The sequence below is a fragment of the Apium graveolens genome, chromosome 3 (genome assembly GCF_009905375.1).
Source record: "Apium graveolens cultivar Ventura chromosome 3, ASM990537v1, whole genome shotgun sequence".
NCBI lineage: Eukaryota > Viridiplantae > Streptophyta > Magnoliopsida > Apiales > Apiaceae > Apium > Apium graveolens.
Genome location: NC_133649.1, coordinates 65,427,872 through 65,444,296, shown reverse-complemented (window position 1 = coordinate 65,444,296; position 16,425 = coordinate 65,427,872). Strand labels below are relative to the sequence as shown.

Sequence of the window (16,425 nt, the reverse complement as noted above, 5' to 3'; positions counted from 1 at the left end):
TGGCTTTCATTGACAATTAAAGCACTTGAGCCATCTACTACATGTCCTTGAACAGATCTCAATGATTTCCTTTGAATCATTTCTAGTTCATATGTTTTAAGAATTTCATATAGAACTTCCAATGTTATTCTGATCAAGTCTCTCCATTCCCTGATTGCTGAGATTTTCTGTTCTAAATGATCAGGGAGAGTAAGCAAGAACTTTAAGTTCACTTCTTCATTTTCATAGTATTTGTCATGGAGCTGCAAGTCATTTATCAGCTTATTGAATCTTTCAAACACACCAGTTATACTTTCTTTTGGCTTGTCCATGAATCCCTCATACTGTGAAATCAGTATCCTTCTTTGATTAGATCTAACTTCCTCAGTTCCTTCACAGAGTATTTCAATCTTTTCCTAGATTTGTTTGGCAGTTTCACAGTTGAAAATGTTGTTGTACATCACATTATCAAGTGATTCTATCAGTATTAGTTACAAGCCACTATCCAGGGAAACTTTCTTCTTTTCAGGCTCAGAATACTCAGAAGGGTATTTTGGAGCATAATGAGCTGGAATGACTATATCATCATATGTTATTTCTTCAACTCTAATTATAGGAGTGAAAGGCCCATTTTTGAGAATCTGAATATAGAGTGGATTGGTCATCCTGACAAACAACAATATTTACTTTTTCCAAAGAGTGCAGTTAGCTTTGTCAAAGGTAGGAATTTTGATGCTACTGATTTTCTGTGTATTCATTCTTCCAAGATCTTGAATCTGTTTACTTTCAGATTTTGCTCTGATACTACTTGTTAGGAAATGAATAGAGGGGGGGGGGGTGAATGTGTTTTACTATTTTTAAGCTTTTCTTGAATCTTTTATGGTTGAACAAAGTAAATTAAATCTTGTATTGAAAGGGTGTTCATGCAGAAATTAAACTTGAAAGAATAAAGAACACAGATCTTCAAAACTCACTTAATTTTATATTAAAATTAATATTGTTTTGCTACAAAATTTCTAGGCTCTTTGTTGATAACGAGCTTAGCTTCTTCTTGAGAGTGTTACAAGATTTTCTTTCTCAATTGTTACAACTAACAAAAGACCAGTGTTAACCTTATAACCCAGTTAACTGCTGGTTTATACAGTGTACAATAAGACATGGTATTAGCTTTTGTAAACAGTCACTTGTCATTTCCATTTATAGATAAGTATATCTTTTATTTCTGGATTAGCATATCTTTAGCATCCTATGATTATCTTGATCTTCCTTTGTCAGTTAATCTCCACCACTGATTTTGTACATATTTCAAGCTGCTTTTTGTAGACTTGTCAATCCAGCTGTTTGGATTGTTTGTTGATTGTTAATCTCGGATATTGAATTGATCTGCAATTTTGTACTTTGAGATTTTACCTCGAGATCTCCAGTTTGATCTATTAAGAACTTGATATCTCGATAAGTATATTGGTTTATCGAGATCTCCGGTACTCTATAGTTAATTTGGCTTGTAGAGGTCTCCCAGTTCTCTATAAGAGAATTTGGCTTGTCGAGATCTCTAGTCTTCATATCTTCACTTTGACTTATCAATATCTCTGAGTTCTCTAGTGGCTTATTGACTTATCGATAATCAGAGTTCTCTAGTCAAATTTGACTTGTCGATAACTCAGAGTTCTCTAGTAAATTTTGGCTTATCGATATCTCTGAGTTCTCTAGTGAAATTTGACTTATCGATAACTCAGAGTTCTCTAATGAATGTTGACTTGTAAATAACTCTGAATTCTATAGTGTAGAAATGACTTGTCGATATATCCAATCTTCATGTCCTCAATTTGGCTTGTCAATATCTCTGAGTTCTCTATAAGCTTTCCTGAGTTCTCTATAAGTCATTCTGAAGTTCTCGAATGACTTCTCTGTAACACTACATATGTGACTTGTAGAGATCTTGACTTAGATTAATTTTTCTAAAACAGATTTATTCAACTCCAAACTTCTTCATAATTCTTCTGAGGCATGATCTTCTTGATCTTCTTCCAGATATAATTCTTAGGCTTGACCGTTCATAGAAAAAGACTCCAGTTTGCTCCTTTGACATTTTTACAGACTTTAAGTGTTACAAGTACAAAATACAAATTAAGATAACAATACAACTTACTTAGAAATGACAAATTGTCTTAGTCTTGTTAAAGTACATGCATGTCTTGCACAACATTCACTGATCCAAAGTATCCAGATCACGTCTACTTACTGGATAAAGCACTCTATGGACTGAAGCAAGCTCCAAGGGCCTGGTATGAAACACTTGCTCTATTTCTGCTAGAAAGTGGTTCCACAGGAGGTACAATTGACAAAACTCTCTCTTATAAATACCATGGTAAGGACTTGTTATTAGTACAGATATATGTTGATGATATCATTTTTGGATATACTAATGATAAACTATGTGAGAGATTTGCAAAGCTAATGCAGTCAGGTATCAAATGAGTATGATGTGAGAATTGAGTTACTTTCTGGGGTTACAATTTAAATAGGATGATGAAGGGATCTTCATTAAATCAATCCAAATACACTAGGAATTTTCTCAAAAGATGTGGAATGCAAGACTGCTCAACTACATCAACTCCCATGGCCGCTGTAACCAAGTTAGATTTAAATACTGGTTCTTTAGTAGATATAACTAACTACAGAGGTATGATTGGCTCACTCATATATATGACTGCTTGTTGTGTATATGTTGTGTACTTGATGATTTCATGAACAAAACACTTTGATAGATTTTACTTAGTGAAAATATAGCACTCAACGGATAAGGATTATAGTCCCGACGGATAACTCTTTTTGGTCCCGACGGATGATGACTTATTATCCATCGAGTGAGTAGCTTATGTAAGAATAAGTCTGTAGCACATTTCTGCATACACATTGTTTAGAATCTGTAGTAGTACATAAGTCATGTTGACTTTAACTAGATATGCATAATAGGTTGATTAATTGTACATGGATGATGTCTTGTAATTCTGCATAAATGAAATGAAGTCAAGTGCCTGATTGCTACCCGATGGATGAAAAACAATGGATGCGACGGATGATCAACAACCTGACGGATGATCATTAACTCGACGGATGATCATAAACCCAATGGATAAAGAATTCAAATATTTGTTGACAGTGACAACACAGTCACATGCGTCGAGTGTATGCAAATGGAATGTGGTAGCCTATTCAACTGGGTTTTCGAGAACAAAGAAGTATTTCCATTTTCATGTTATTATGAAGATATTCAAAGATGCTGGGATAGAGTAATGAAGTAGCATTGTATTAGACTTGATAGTTTTTGTTTTATTATCATGTCTTATTACTTTGTAATCTTGCTTGAATAGTAACTAAGGAACTAAGCAACCAAGAGAGAAACATTTGTAAGCTGTATTCTTAGCATTTCTCTCATTCTTAGTTGTTATCATTTTGTAAGCAGTTGTGAGCTTTTTGCACACCGAGTTCTCTCGATATATATTATATATCTCTGGTGGAATCATTCAAATTCACCAGAAAGTTTTTAAAGACTCTTATTTTTAATTACTTGTGTTTTGATTCATTTCAAGTAACTATTCCGCATTCTGCTAATCAATTCACACTTATATATATATATATATTTGAGATAGATAGAACATTTTTATTCAAGAAAAAGTTTCAAGAATTCCATTCAACCCCCCCTTCTGTAATTCTTGTTATATTGTTAAGGGACTAACACTGCTAGTAGACCCGATATCATGTATGTTACCTGTCTCTGTGTAAGGTTCCAAGCTGATACAAGAGAACCTCATCTATTAGTTGTGAAAAGAATTTTTAAGTATCTCAAAGGCACCATGAATATGGGATTATGGTATCCTAGAGATTCAGATTTTAAGCTAATTGGATATTCAGATTCTGATTTTGCAGGATGCAAAATAGATAGGAAAATCACTTCTGGAAGCTGCCAATTTTTTGGTGGCAGTTTAGTTTCTTGGTATAGCAAGAAACAAAAGTCAATTTCCACATCAACTGCAGAAACAAAATATATTGTTGTCGGAAGCTGTTATGCTCAGATTTTATGGATGAAGAATCAGTTACTGAATTACAGGTTAGATTATTCTGCTATTCCTATATATTGTTATCGGAAGCTACTTTCACAAGATTGGTGAATGAATTGGGAATGATATCAGGATATTTCTCAAACTCTGATAATTAAGTCATAATTGTTGATATTTAAAACATGGTATCTTATTATGTGTCAGTACTTGTTAGATACTGATTTTTGTGCTAAATGTTGATGTCATGATAACATGCAATTATTAAATGTTGATATCATGATAACATGCAATTAACTTCTATGAATCCTAGCTGAAAACTGCATGTTAGAACTACTGATTATGCGTATATACTCTGTTATTAGTTAAACTTGCTTTGACTAATAGATCTTGTCAGTAGTTGTTAAATTCTGATATTGGTCAAACCATTGTTGACTAATAAAGTGGAAAAGATAATTTTCACGATACTCTAAATATTTCTAATAAGTATTGATAATAAGAAGTAATTAATTCAAGCTAAAATATTATAATATATCAAAATATTAATATAATTAAAAATATATAATACATAAATAAATATAATTTTCAAAAGAATATTAAGATATAAATAATCAAATTAATACGAAAACGAAAAATGTAGCATATTTATACATGAGATATAATAACCATAACATAAACACTACAAAACAAATATAAACAAACTTGAAAATATATTATATATTACTTGACATGTTTAAAAATATATTTTATACAATAAAATTAAAAAAAATTATAAATAAGAGAAAATAATAATAACAAACATGTAAAAATAAATTTTACTATACTCGTAATATAATAATCAGACATGTTATCAAAAAAAACTTTTAAGGCAAAAATAATTTTTTTGTTACAAATTTCACTATACGTATTCCCGATGTTTATGCTAAAAAATTAAAAAATTAATTAACAAATATAACGTAAAATTATACAAAAAGTAGATATTTAAATTTATTGAAGTTAATATTTTGCAAAAATATAGTTGTAAATAAGTTAAAAATATATATATATTATACAACATAATTTAAAAAAATATAGAAAAGAGAAAATAATAATTATAAATATGTAATTTTTACTACAACTCGTAAAATAATAATTACCACATAGACATGTTATGAAAAACTTTTAAAGTGATTTTGAATTTTTAGTTACAAATTTCAATACACAAATATTCTCAATATTTATACTAAAAAATTAAATACAAATCAACAAATATGATGTAAAATTGTACAAAAAGTAGATAATTAGATATTGAAGTTAATATTTTGCAAAAGTATATAGTTGTAAATAAGTTTTAAAAAAAATAATTTCACCAAAATAAACAGAAAAATTATTGTATATAGTATAATAATGATATTAAAAAAATGAAAACTACAAAGCTTTGTTAATTTTAAAATTACATAAACACAAAAATACATCAAAAATATCTTATAAATATAAATAAAATTATATATATATATATATTTATATTACTACCATTAAAAATATATAAAATCAAATTATAAGACTAAATTAATCAACATAATACTTTAAAAAAATAAAAATTATGAAAATTTTATTAAAATATTTATAAATCATTCCGGGTATAAATCTAGTAATTGATAAATGAATGATTTTTTTTAAAATAATCATATATTAGCCTTTTGATTTATTTCCATATTCGTTCATTCTTGTGTACATTCTATTCATATAGAATAATCGAACCTAATTGTTTGTCGGAGTCTAATTGATACTTATCTTTTTGTTGTTAGGAATGAGAATAGTCAAAGGTTTGATCAGAACATACAAGTCACTTATAAATAGTGTTCCAAAAATTATTAGGCCTTCGAGGATTAATCGGTAAGTCAGAGATTAATTGGAACGATTAATCGAAACATTAATCAGAAGAATATAAATATCATTTTTAATTTTTATAATTATATAACGATCAATATATCATATATTTGTTTGAAAAAAAAAATTAAAATGATATTAAACAATATCTACATATTGGACATGCGTTATGTACTAATTATTGAGTCTACAATATTAACTATATTTTAATTCACACTTTTAAATTAATTATAATATGTTATTTTTATATTTTAAGTTAAAAAATAAATATATTAGATTACTTGTTACTTATTACCAATAATTTATATTAAACTTTGACATGATATTGTGTGAAATTATGAAATAATGAATTAAATTTATATAAACGTAAAAAAATATTTTTTTAATTATAAATAAGGAATGTTTGTGTATCTGTAAATCCAACTTATAAGTCGGATTTTCAACTTATAAGCTGATAAGTTGAATGTTAGTAATGACTTAGTTTTTCTCAACTTATTTTGATTTTTTGCGTTTTTATTAACTTTAATTTAAAAAAATATATTTTTAAATGTTAATTTAATCTAAAATTTATGAAATAATATGATTATATTTAAAAATTATATATTTTGATTTATTGAAATAAAAAAAATTCTGACTTATAAGTAAAATTATCAAAACACTTATATTACTTATAAGTATTTATCTACTTATAACTTATAAGTTACTTGTTCATTTTAAGTCATTAGTTAGTTATTTTAAAATTTTCCAAACGGACGCAAAATATCTTTTGATAATCCTTTTCCGGTGAAATTTCATGTAAATAAGAGTTTTAAAAATTTGTAATAAAGATAATTTAAGCAATTGATATGCAAAAAATAAAAAAAAAATCAGTGTACTCACTGTATTTATAGTGTAATCAAGTTCCCAAAAGTAGCTCTTTTCAATTATTAAGTAAACATTGTCCCAGTGGGGAAAATATAGTGTGAATTATTGTACTGGACACTACTTTTGCAAATTTCGTATCGAGTGATCATTAATTCGATGACCAAATTACCCCTACTCCATTATTTTATTATGGAGTCAAGCTTTGTTGCACGTGTAACGTTGCACTATATATTTCTCAAAATCACTTCAAATGAACTCCGCCAAACTATCAACTTCCTCTCTTTTCCCTCACTAATGACTTGCTCAAACAACCTTTTCTTGCTCTTTTCTCTCTTCTGTTTACTATGTCCATCACATGCAGCAGCAAATAATGAGTTGCATCAACTCTTATCTTTCAACTCTTTACTTTCAGACTCAACACAGCTTCCAAATTGGTCTAAATCAACCAAATTGTGTGATTTCACTGGTGTTACATGCAATACAAACTCATCAGTTTTATCCATAGATTTGAGTAACAAGAACCTAAATCTTGATTTTCAAAAGGTCTCATCTTTCTTGCTAACACTTCCAAATTTACAGACTCTTTTGCTCAAAAACTCAAATGTCACAGGAAAGCTCATTCTTTTAGCAGGAATTCAATGCAGTCCTGTTTTAACAAAGTTGGATCTTTCTAAAAACAGCATTTCTGGCCCAATTTCTTATATTTATAGCTTATCATCTTGCATGAAGTTGAAATCTTTGAATCTTTCTAGGAACTTCGTGGAGTATCCAGCAAGTAATTCCAAAGGTTTAAGCTTTAATCTTGAAAGTCTTGATCTTTCTTATAATAACATTATTGGCCCAAGTTTTATGCCTTGGTTATTATCAAGAGGTTGCTCTGAGCTAGTGCATTTATCCTTGAAGGGTAATAAATTAGCTGGCTCTCTTGTTCATTTACAAGATTGCAAGAATTTGAAGTTTCTAGACCTTTCTACCAATAATTTCTCAACAAGGGTTCCTAAATTTAATGATTTCAAGGCATTAAATCATCTTGATTTGTCATCTAACAAGTTTTATGGTGATATAAGTGATTCTTTATCTACTTGTAAAAAACTTACATTTCTCAACATCACTCATAATCAGTTTGGTGGTGAGGAGGTTCCATTGTTTCCAAGTGGTAATCTTAAGTATTTGTATCTATCAGCCAATGATTTTCAAGGAAGTTTGCCTAATCATCTTTCTCATATGTGTTTAAGTCTTGTCGAGTTGGATGTTTCCTTTAATAGTCTGTCTGGTTACGTTCCTGAGAGCTTTGCTGCTTGCTCTTCTTTAGAACTGTTTGATATTTCTCATAACAATTTCTCGGGTAAGTTACCAATTGATACTCTTGTTAAGTTGAGTAGCTTGAAGAAAATGCTATTTGGATTCAATAGTTTTGTTGGGGGATTATCTGAAAGTTTTGGCAAAATGACAAATTTGGAAACTCTAGATGTTAGTTCTAATCTTTTGAATGGTTCTGTTCCGGTTGGGATTTGTCAAGATCCTAGAAACATTTTGAAGGTGTTTTATCTTCAAAATAACGAATTTACTGGTCCAATACCCGATAGTCTTGGTAACTGTTCAAAATTGGAATCACTTGATTTGAGTTTCAACTATCTTGATGGTACAATTCCATCAAGTTTAGGGTCTTTGTCAAATCTCCGGGATTTAATTTTATGGTTAAATCAACTTCATGGGTTAATTCCGGAGGAACTGATGTACATAAAGACTCTAAAGAATTTAATCCTTGATTTTAATGTTTTAAGCGGATCAATTCCTTCCAGTTTAAGCAATTGTAGTAGTTTGAAGTGGATTTCCTTGTCGAACAACCAGTTGAGTGGTGAGATACCTGCTTCGTTTGGTCAGTTAACATATTTAGCAATTCTCAAGCTTGGGAATAACTCGCTCACCGGAAGCATTCCTTCAGAGTTAGGGAATTGTCGCAGCTTGGTATGGATGGATCTGAATACAAACTTATTGAATGGAACAATCCCACCTGCTCTGTTCAAACAATCTGGAAACATTGTCGGAGGATTGCTTACTGAAGAGCCCTATGGGTATGTTAAGAATGATGGCATCAAGGAGTGCCATGGATCAGGGAATTTGCTTGAGTTTCGAGGGATTCGACAGGAGCAGTTGAATAGAATTTCGACTAGGTATCCCTGCAATTTTACGAGAGTTTACAGGGGCATTACTGAACCTACATTTTACAACAACGGGTCCATAATTTTCCTTGATCTTTCTTATAATAAATTAGAGGGTGGTCTTCCAAAGGAGCTTGGGTCCATGTATTACGTTGAAGTACTCAACCTGGGGCATAATGATCTGTCTGGTCTGATTCCTCAAGAGCTTGGCAAAATGAGGTACACTGCGATTCTTGATCTTTCATATAACCGACTCAATGGTTCGATTCCTTCAACCTTAACTGGCCTTAAAAACCTTGGTGACATGGACCTATCCAACAACCTTCTTTCTGGTCTGATACCGGAATCTGCTCCATTCGATACTCTTCCAGAATACAGATTCTTGAACAATACAGGCCTTTGCGGGTATCCTCTGCCTCAATGTGGATCAGGTGCAAGTACAAAGTCCGGTGAACAAAACAAAAAGTCTAGTCACAGAACACTATCTCTTGCAGGAATTGTTGCAATGGGACTTTCGTTCTCACTCTTATGCATCTTTGGCTTGCTGATAATAGCAGCGGAAACCAGGAAATGGATGAACAACAAGAAAGCTGTGCTTGAAGGTGCAGGGGAGGCCGTGAGTATCAACCTTGCCACGTTTGAGAAGCCTCTTTTAAAAATTTAAGATCATATTGATCAACTTAGTGGTTGATTATTGCCTCTGTTTGTGTTTAAATCTACTTACTGTTTTCGAGCCAGACATCATTTCCTGTGTATAAGCATTATCAGATTGTTGAAATGGAATAAAATTATAGTTTTACTAATATTAATCTACTACGAATCACAATATAAGATAATTCATGTAGTTGTGTTTAAACAATGACAACAAAAGATTTCTATAAGAAAATTGATATAATACAGGAACTTCTGATGAATCTCTGGAGCAACTAAAGACCAAGTATCAAAATGTGGCCCAACTAATGCCACTATTTCTGCACATATCAGCAAAAAAAAAAAATAATAATTCACAGAGGTATCTGATAATGCTTGAAAGTTGAAACAGACGCATGAAAAAGACACCAGGACCGAAAAAAGTAGAGAAACAGGGGGGCAAAGATCGACCACCATGTGCACGTGTGGATGCAGATAACATGATATTAAGATGCATACATTAACCGCAGGTTTTCCCATCTGGCAGATGATGGATGACAGTCATACAGTAGTCGCTTTCCTAGATCTTAATACAGATGTACTCGACAAACTGGAGTTGACACTGATTACTATCACCGGTCCACCTGTTGCCCACCGAACTCATGTAGCTCGTGTGCGCAGCTGAATTATATATGCCCAAGGGAGTGAAATATCATATATTCTAAATGAGTTTAAAACTAATTGTTCTACGATGTCACGGAGATTTCGCAAACTACAAAATTATGTAATGGTTATGACTAGAACCACAATCTTGAAATCAGAATGTCCATATAGATGTCATGTTGTAGAATTTTGTTCAGTGTGCTGCATAGTATATATCAAGCTTTGCCATCGATGGGTCCTGGAAACCCACCCCGTTGCAACTGTCTGAGTAGGACCTTCCTTTCTACGCCTAGAGCAATATGAGGACAGGAAATGAATGATTCAATCACCATGTATGTAATCTAACCTTCGGATCACTCGATGAGAAAGTGAAACTACTCACATTGTCTGAGTTAGAAACTTTACTAGAAGTAATTTTGATGGTGGAAAGTAGAATTGCAGAGTGCAGTAGAATGAAATATTTGTTTTGGAAGAGATACTACACTGACTATGTTTATTTCATTACCACGAGTTCTTATTCTATCGTATTTTATTTGTAATTCAAGAAATTATTCCGAATCACTTTCTAATTGTATTTGTTAACTACTACATTTTCCCATTGTTTTCCCATTACCTGGCATTTAGGTCCGTGAGAATGAGTACTTGGAAAATTTAATGGGAAAATTACAAATTATGTAGTATATAGTGAAAAAATGAGTACAAAAAGGATGTATATCTGCACTGCATTGTTAACACAGACCAGTATTCTTGAAAATGGAAATTTGTCTTTGGTCATTTAGCCTTCTTAGTGTTGGTGCGGAGAATCCCAGAAACGCTCTCGAAAACAACCCTTCAATTCTAGTATCAAGTTCTACAACAATGCCAGCTAAGAGAGACACACACTCTTACATTTTTCAGAGACACACGCTGCTACAATTTTCTCATCAATTTTGTTGTTATGTCACCTAGCTATTATCAACACAAAATTCTCACATAGCAGGAGAATATTTTGATACATACCGTCGAGAGAAGCAGCAATGGGGTGTGTTCAGACTAATGGGATGCAGTACACCCCACCTCAGAGACTTGAAAAAAGGAAATTTGAAAATGGTTATGTCAAAGGAGGCTCTGGAGGGAGATCCAACAGTCAGCAAGTGGCGGAGAAGGATGATATGAATGGTGGTGATCAGAAGAATATTGGTGGAACTAGAAAGATTGTTAGAGAAGGAGAAGAGGGAAATAATAATGGTGTCGGAAATGTGTCACAAAGGATTGTAGTGAAGAAAATTGGTCCTGATGAGTTAGTTGATGGATGGCCTAAGTGGCTTGTTGACAATATGCCTAGTGAGGTTTTGGCTACTTTTGTTCCCAAAAGTGTAGATTCTTTTGATAAAATTGCCAAGGTTGGTAGCTATCGCCTTGCCTATACACTTGCCCTTTTTATTGATTCATTGCTCATATGCTTGGTATCTGGTTTGGAAGGTCACGACTGACGCGGTAGTTAAGTATCTGATGAAGTTTTCTAGGACTTTCTCCGGACCTACTGAAGCGAGCTCCCTCGCAGAAACATGGGGAACATGAGATTTTTAGTGCCTGACATTAATGTATACCGCTCAAGTGGAAATGTTTTTGCTTGTGGATTATACCATGATATCGTTTGCCTAGTACTAGTAATATGTTGCAACTAATTATATGCTTCAATCTTTATGCATAATCTATTGACCATTGAGGGCATTTAATTTACTATGTGCATGTCCTTTTCATTGAACCTTAAGCTTCCATTTTTCATTTAGTTGTAATTTATGATAGTATCATTACTTGTATTTTTGTTGGCAGATCATCCCAGTTTTCATCATGATGTTATGGTCAGATGTAGTTATTAACAAGTTTGCCTAACCTAATAAGAAAAACACAGAATAGCTTTAATTAGGAAGGAAGCATGTTAAAATTATATTCTTTTGATTTTTGTCTTGACAGATTGGGCAGGGAACATATAGTAATGTGTACAAAGCTCTAGACAGGGACACAGGAAAAATTGTTGCCCTGAAAAAGGTGAAATTTGACACAGCAGAGCCGGAGAGTATAAAATTTATGGCAAGAGAGATTATAATATTACAGAAGTTGGATCATCCTAATGTTATTAAGCTGGAAGGGCTAGCCACGTCGCGAATGCAATATAGCCTTTACTTGGTCCTCGATTTCATGCAGTCGGACTTGTCCAAAGTTATCTCTCGTCCTGAGGGAAGACTGACTGAACAACAGGTCAGTTGATATAACTTTGACAGATTTAGCGCTCCACATAATTTCAATCCTCTTCATGTGATCACGCGTTCAATTATTAAGTTATCAAGATATTAAATAAAAACCCTCATCTATCAGAACGAACAAGAAGAAACGGAGACCTAATCATCCAGTTTCGTTTTCTAGAATCCATCATCAGTCCAACTAGCATTTTAAATATGTCAATGGAATTTGTAAATGCAGGTCAAGTGCTATATGCAACAACTTCTCTTAGGTCTTCAGCACTGCCATGAGAGAGGAATCTTACACAGGGATATAAAAGGATCCAACTTGTTGATAGACAAAAGTGGAATGCTAAAGATTGCAGATTTTGGACTAGCCAATATTTATCAACCAAAACCAGAGCGACCTTTAACAAGCCGAGTTGTGACACTCTGGTATAGAGCTCCAGAGCTCCTTCTAGGTTCCAAAGATTACGGGGTTGCTATTGACCTGTGGAGTGCAGGATGCCTTTTAGCTGAAATGTTTATGGGAAAGGCAATAATGCCTGGTCGGACAGAGGTAACTTTTTCACAAAACTAATCAAGAAAGAAAAGAAAGATGAATTCAAATTCATTGTAATAGCAAGTCATCATATTGTCTTTTTCACTTCTTCAAATTTATAAAGCTTCCCGCCTGTTAATTTTATAGCAACAAGTGGTATGATCTCTTTTGCTCGAACTACCAAGTAGGTTTTTTCATCTTTTGATTGCATTAAAGATTGGGACTATGATCTTATACCCAATGAGTTTGATGGTTCACTTTTTACAAACAATATGTTATATTATCCATATTCAAGCAGGTGAAGATGTTACTCTTGTAAGGTAGCTTTCTTTTGCGACTGGTCTAGTTCCTGTCTTATGATTTTTTGGTTTAAATATTACATTAAAAAATTTCAGTTGCCGAGGACTTGGCTTCATATAAACTACCGAAGAAAATAATCAGTTATCATGTTTCTGTAAAACTCGAAGGTTGGTTTTTATAATGAGCTTTTTCTGCATTAGGTTGAGCAACTGCATAGGATTTTTAAGCTTTGCGGTTCACCATCGGAGGACTACTGGAAAAAACTGAAGCCACCAACGAACTTCCGGCCACCATCACAGTATAAACCTAGTTTCCATGAAGCCTTTGGTAGTCTTCCTGACTCAGCAATGGCCCTGTTGCCTGCACTTCTGTCGCTGGAACCAGTATATCGTGGTACTTCTGCTTCTGCTCTTCAAAATGATGTGAGTTTGATAGATAATATTTAGTGTGTGGTTATGTGGTCAATGTAACTCATAGTGCTAGAACCTTATGCAATCTCCAATTATTTTCACTTTTAGGTTCCATAGTTAAGCAACTGCCCATCTTCCATTCAAATTTGAGGTTTTGATTTATTTCCTCAAAGATGATTTTTTTTTTGTATCTCATGCGAGAACAAAACACCTCCTTATACTAAATGCTATATTGTCCTCTCATCCTCCTTATTCATACACAAATTTGTTCCAGAAATTTGGTTATTTTTGTATTAAATGGTAATTCCTGCTTGCAGTTCTTTACTTCAAGTCCACTAGCATGCGACATTGGTGATCTACCAATAACGAACAAAGATGATGTGCTATTGCGAGCAACTCTCAGGAAGACGTGTGTAATCTATATATTGCTTCTTTCTTATTTAACTCAATGTCTAGCAACTCTTCATCCTTTTCTTCATGTATCATGGTAAATTAGAACCAGAGAATTGTAAAACAATTAGACCAGTTGGACTCTTTTTTTTCTCTGGTAGCTAGACAATGATGAATGGACAAGGAGATATGTTAATTCCATCCGTAAAATAATATACACCAAACTTCAGAGTGGAAGTGGATGAAGAAGAAGTGTGGATTTCTTTTCCAGAGTCGTAATCACAACATGGAATCACATTGGTTCAAGTTTTGCTGTATATTTATTTCAGGAAAAGTGTTACTAATTTGGTTTCCAGATTTTAGACAAGCTGAATGGGGATAGTATATACAATTGTGTTTCCAAATGATCTGAGTGTGTTTTACTGTTACAGGAGCAGAAGAATAAAGGAAAGGCAACAAACTCCCGGAATTAAAAGGCATGAAAGGAAGGATTTGGTTTCGGTCACTGATGATATCAGAGATGCTTTGGAACCTTCCAGAGAGGTAATCTTATCACACGATGTCTTGCAAATTATCCTCGTTATAATTAAACTTCTAATTTTTCAAATGGTGGTGATTGGTGTAATTTTTCGAGTTTGCTGGAAAAAGGCAATTTGAAATGAATTGGTTAACAAGAAGAAAAAATCTTTGGCAGCATGAGAAGCAGGAAGACGCAAGCTCAGAAAGCCAGGCGATGGCAGTTAATGCATTTGCTTCCTCCAGTAGAAAGCTAAGCAGGTGTAATCGAGAAAGCCCACCTTCTTCGCCTTATCCGCCTCCTCGTTTGGATCTCAAACGTTCTGCAACCTCTGACGCTCATCCAAATGCTCTTAAGAACATCAAGAACTTTCCCCTCTTAATGGCATCCATTACAGAAACTGTCAACCATATCGAGAATAACAGAAGCACCAAGCTCCATCGGAGGTCTATGTCGACTGTTGACTTCCGGACACTTGATATGGATAAGATATCAAAACTCATTGGCGTGGATAACCATTAAGCTACTATTATTTTTCTTTCTTCTTCATGGAATCAAATATCTATGTTCTGCAGTTCCCTCTTGCTGCTAGGGCTTGACAATTATAACCTGATCTCTGTCGATAAATAATATAATTTTCATAGAACCTTGCTTTCTTATTGTTATTTCAAATATTCAATACTTTATCTACGCACATCTATGATCATTTTCTACTTCCAAACAATTTTAGCTAACAAACAAGCTAAAAATCACCGGCAACTCGGTAGTACAAATCGAACTAATTCGAAGCAAAAATCACAGTGAACTACATCAGAAAATCGAAGACCATTAAACAGCTCAGGATTAAAGTAACACTCAAATTACATGCATGACAAAGGTTGATTGATAATCTTCATTAAAACTTCAACTAGGACTGATAATCTGCATAATATAATTCTGTTTTTGAGTCAATCATAATAGCGGTCAGGACTGAACTTGCTCTTGATCCACTTGAAGCTGTTCCTCACAGAAGACTTGAGCTTACCTTCCACAGTATACATATTATAATTTGCTACCCTCTTCCTCCTCTTGCCCTCTGGATTATCCCCAGGACCATGGCCATTGAAGCTAAACGATTTGTTACGATCCTCGAACCCGAACCGAGCTTCCACATATGAACCGGAATAGTCGGGGAATGATTTGCTTTTCTCCATGATCATCAAAAGCTAGTTAGCTCTTGAGAAGAAGATGCCTTGAGTTTGCATTAAATAACAAACTTAGAAACATGTTGAAGAGAAAAGTTTAATATGGACCCCATGCTAAATGTCAAAAACATTGCATTGGGTAGATTAGTGCGGTCTGCATGGGCACGAGGGGACTTGATTTGATGATGAAAGATTATAGTGAGATTCGTTTATAGCATTATAGAGCTAGACTATAATGAAGATTATATAATGCTTAATGATGTCTTATACAGTTATACTATAGCAGCATTAAGAATTTGATTAGAAAAGGTTATTACATCAAGGAAAATGGTGGCGGCTATGTCATGCACAAAATTGAATTAAAAAAAATTACAAAATGAGGTGACAATGAAACTAGCATTTTTCTTGTTGTAAAAATACCATACAATATCTGAATACTGTTTTCTATAGCACACGTTAGAAAGAGTTTATTTATCAAATGACGGTATTCTCATCATATCGTGCATAACCGGTGCAGGGGATTAAAGTGATTAGTTAAAGACATACTAGCTTACTAATGCACGGTCTTAATTAATATTTATATATTTTTAATTTTATTTCATATAATTATATTAAAATTCTATATAAATAATTAAA

General features: G+C 33.1%; 1 protein-coding gene and 1 pseudogene across 1 annotated transcript; both read left to right on the top strand.

The window, feature by feature from the left end:
• The first annotated feature begins 7,020 nt into the window (after positions 1 to 7,020).
• Positions 7,021 to 9,741, top strand: LOC141712375 (systemin receptor SR160-like). The gene has a single exon (XM_074515296.1). It carries the CDS (start codon positions 7,065 to 7,067, stop codon positions 9,594 to 9,596), a length of 2,532 nt encoding a protein of 843 aa, XP_074371397.1. The 5' UTR covers positions 7,021 to 7,064; the 3' UTR covers positions 9,597 to 9,741.
• A 962-nt stretch (positions 9,742 to 10,703) lies between these two features.
• Positions 10,704 to 15,208, top strand: LOC141712376 (putative serine/threonine-protein kinase At1g54610; annotated as a pseudogene).
• The last annotated feature ends 1,217 nt before the right edge of the window (positions 15,209 to 16,425 follow it).

What these genes read in the sequence shown, in the direction of transcription:
- LOC141712375 (XM_074515296.1), top strand. Translation starts at nt 7,065, where the DNA reads ATGACTTGCTCAAACAACCTTTTCTTGCTCTTTTCTCTCTTCTGTTTA.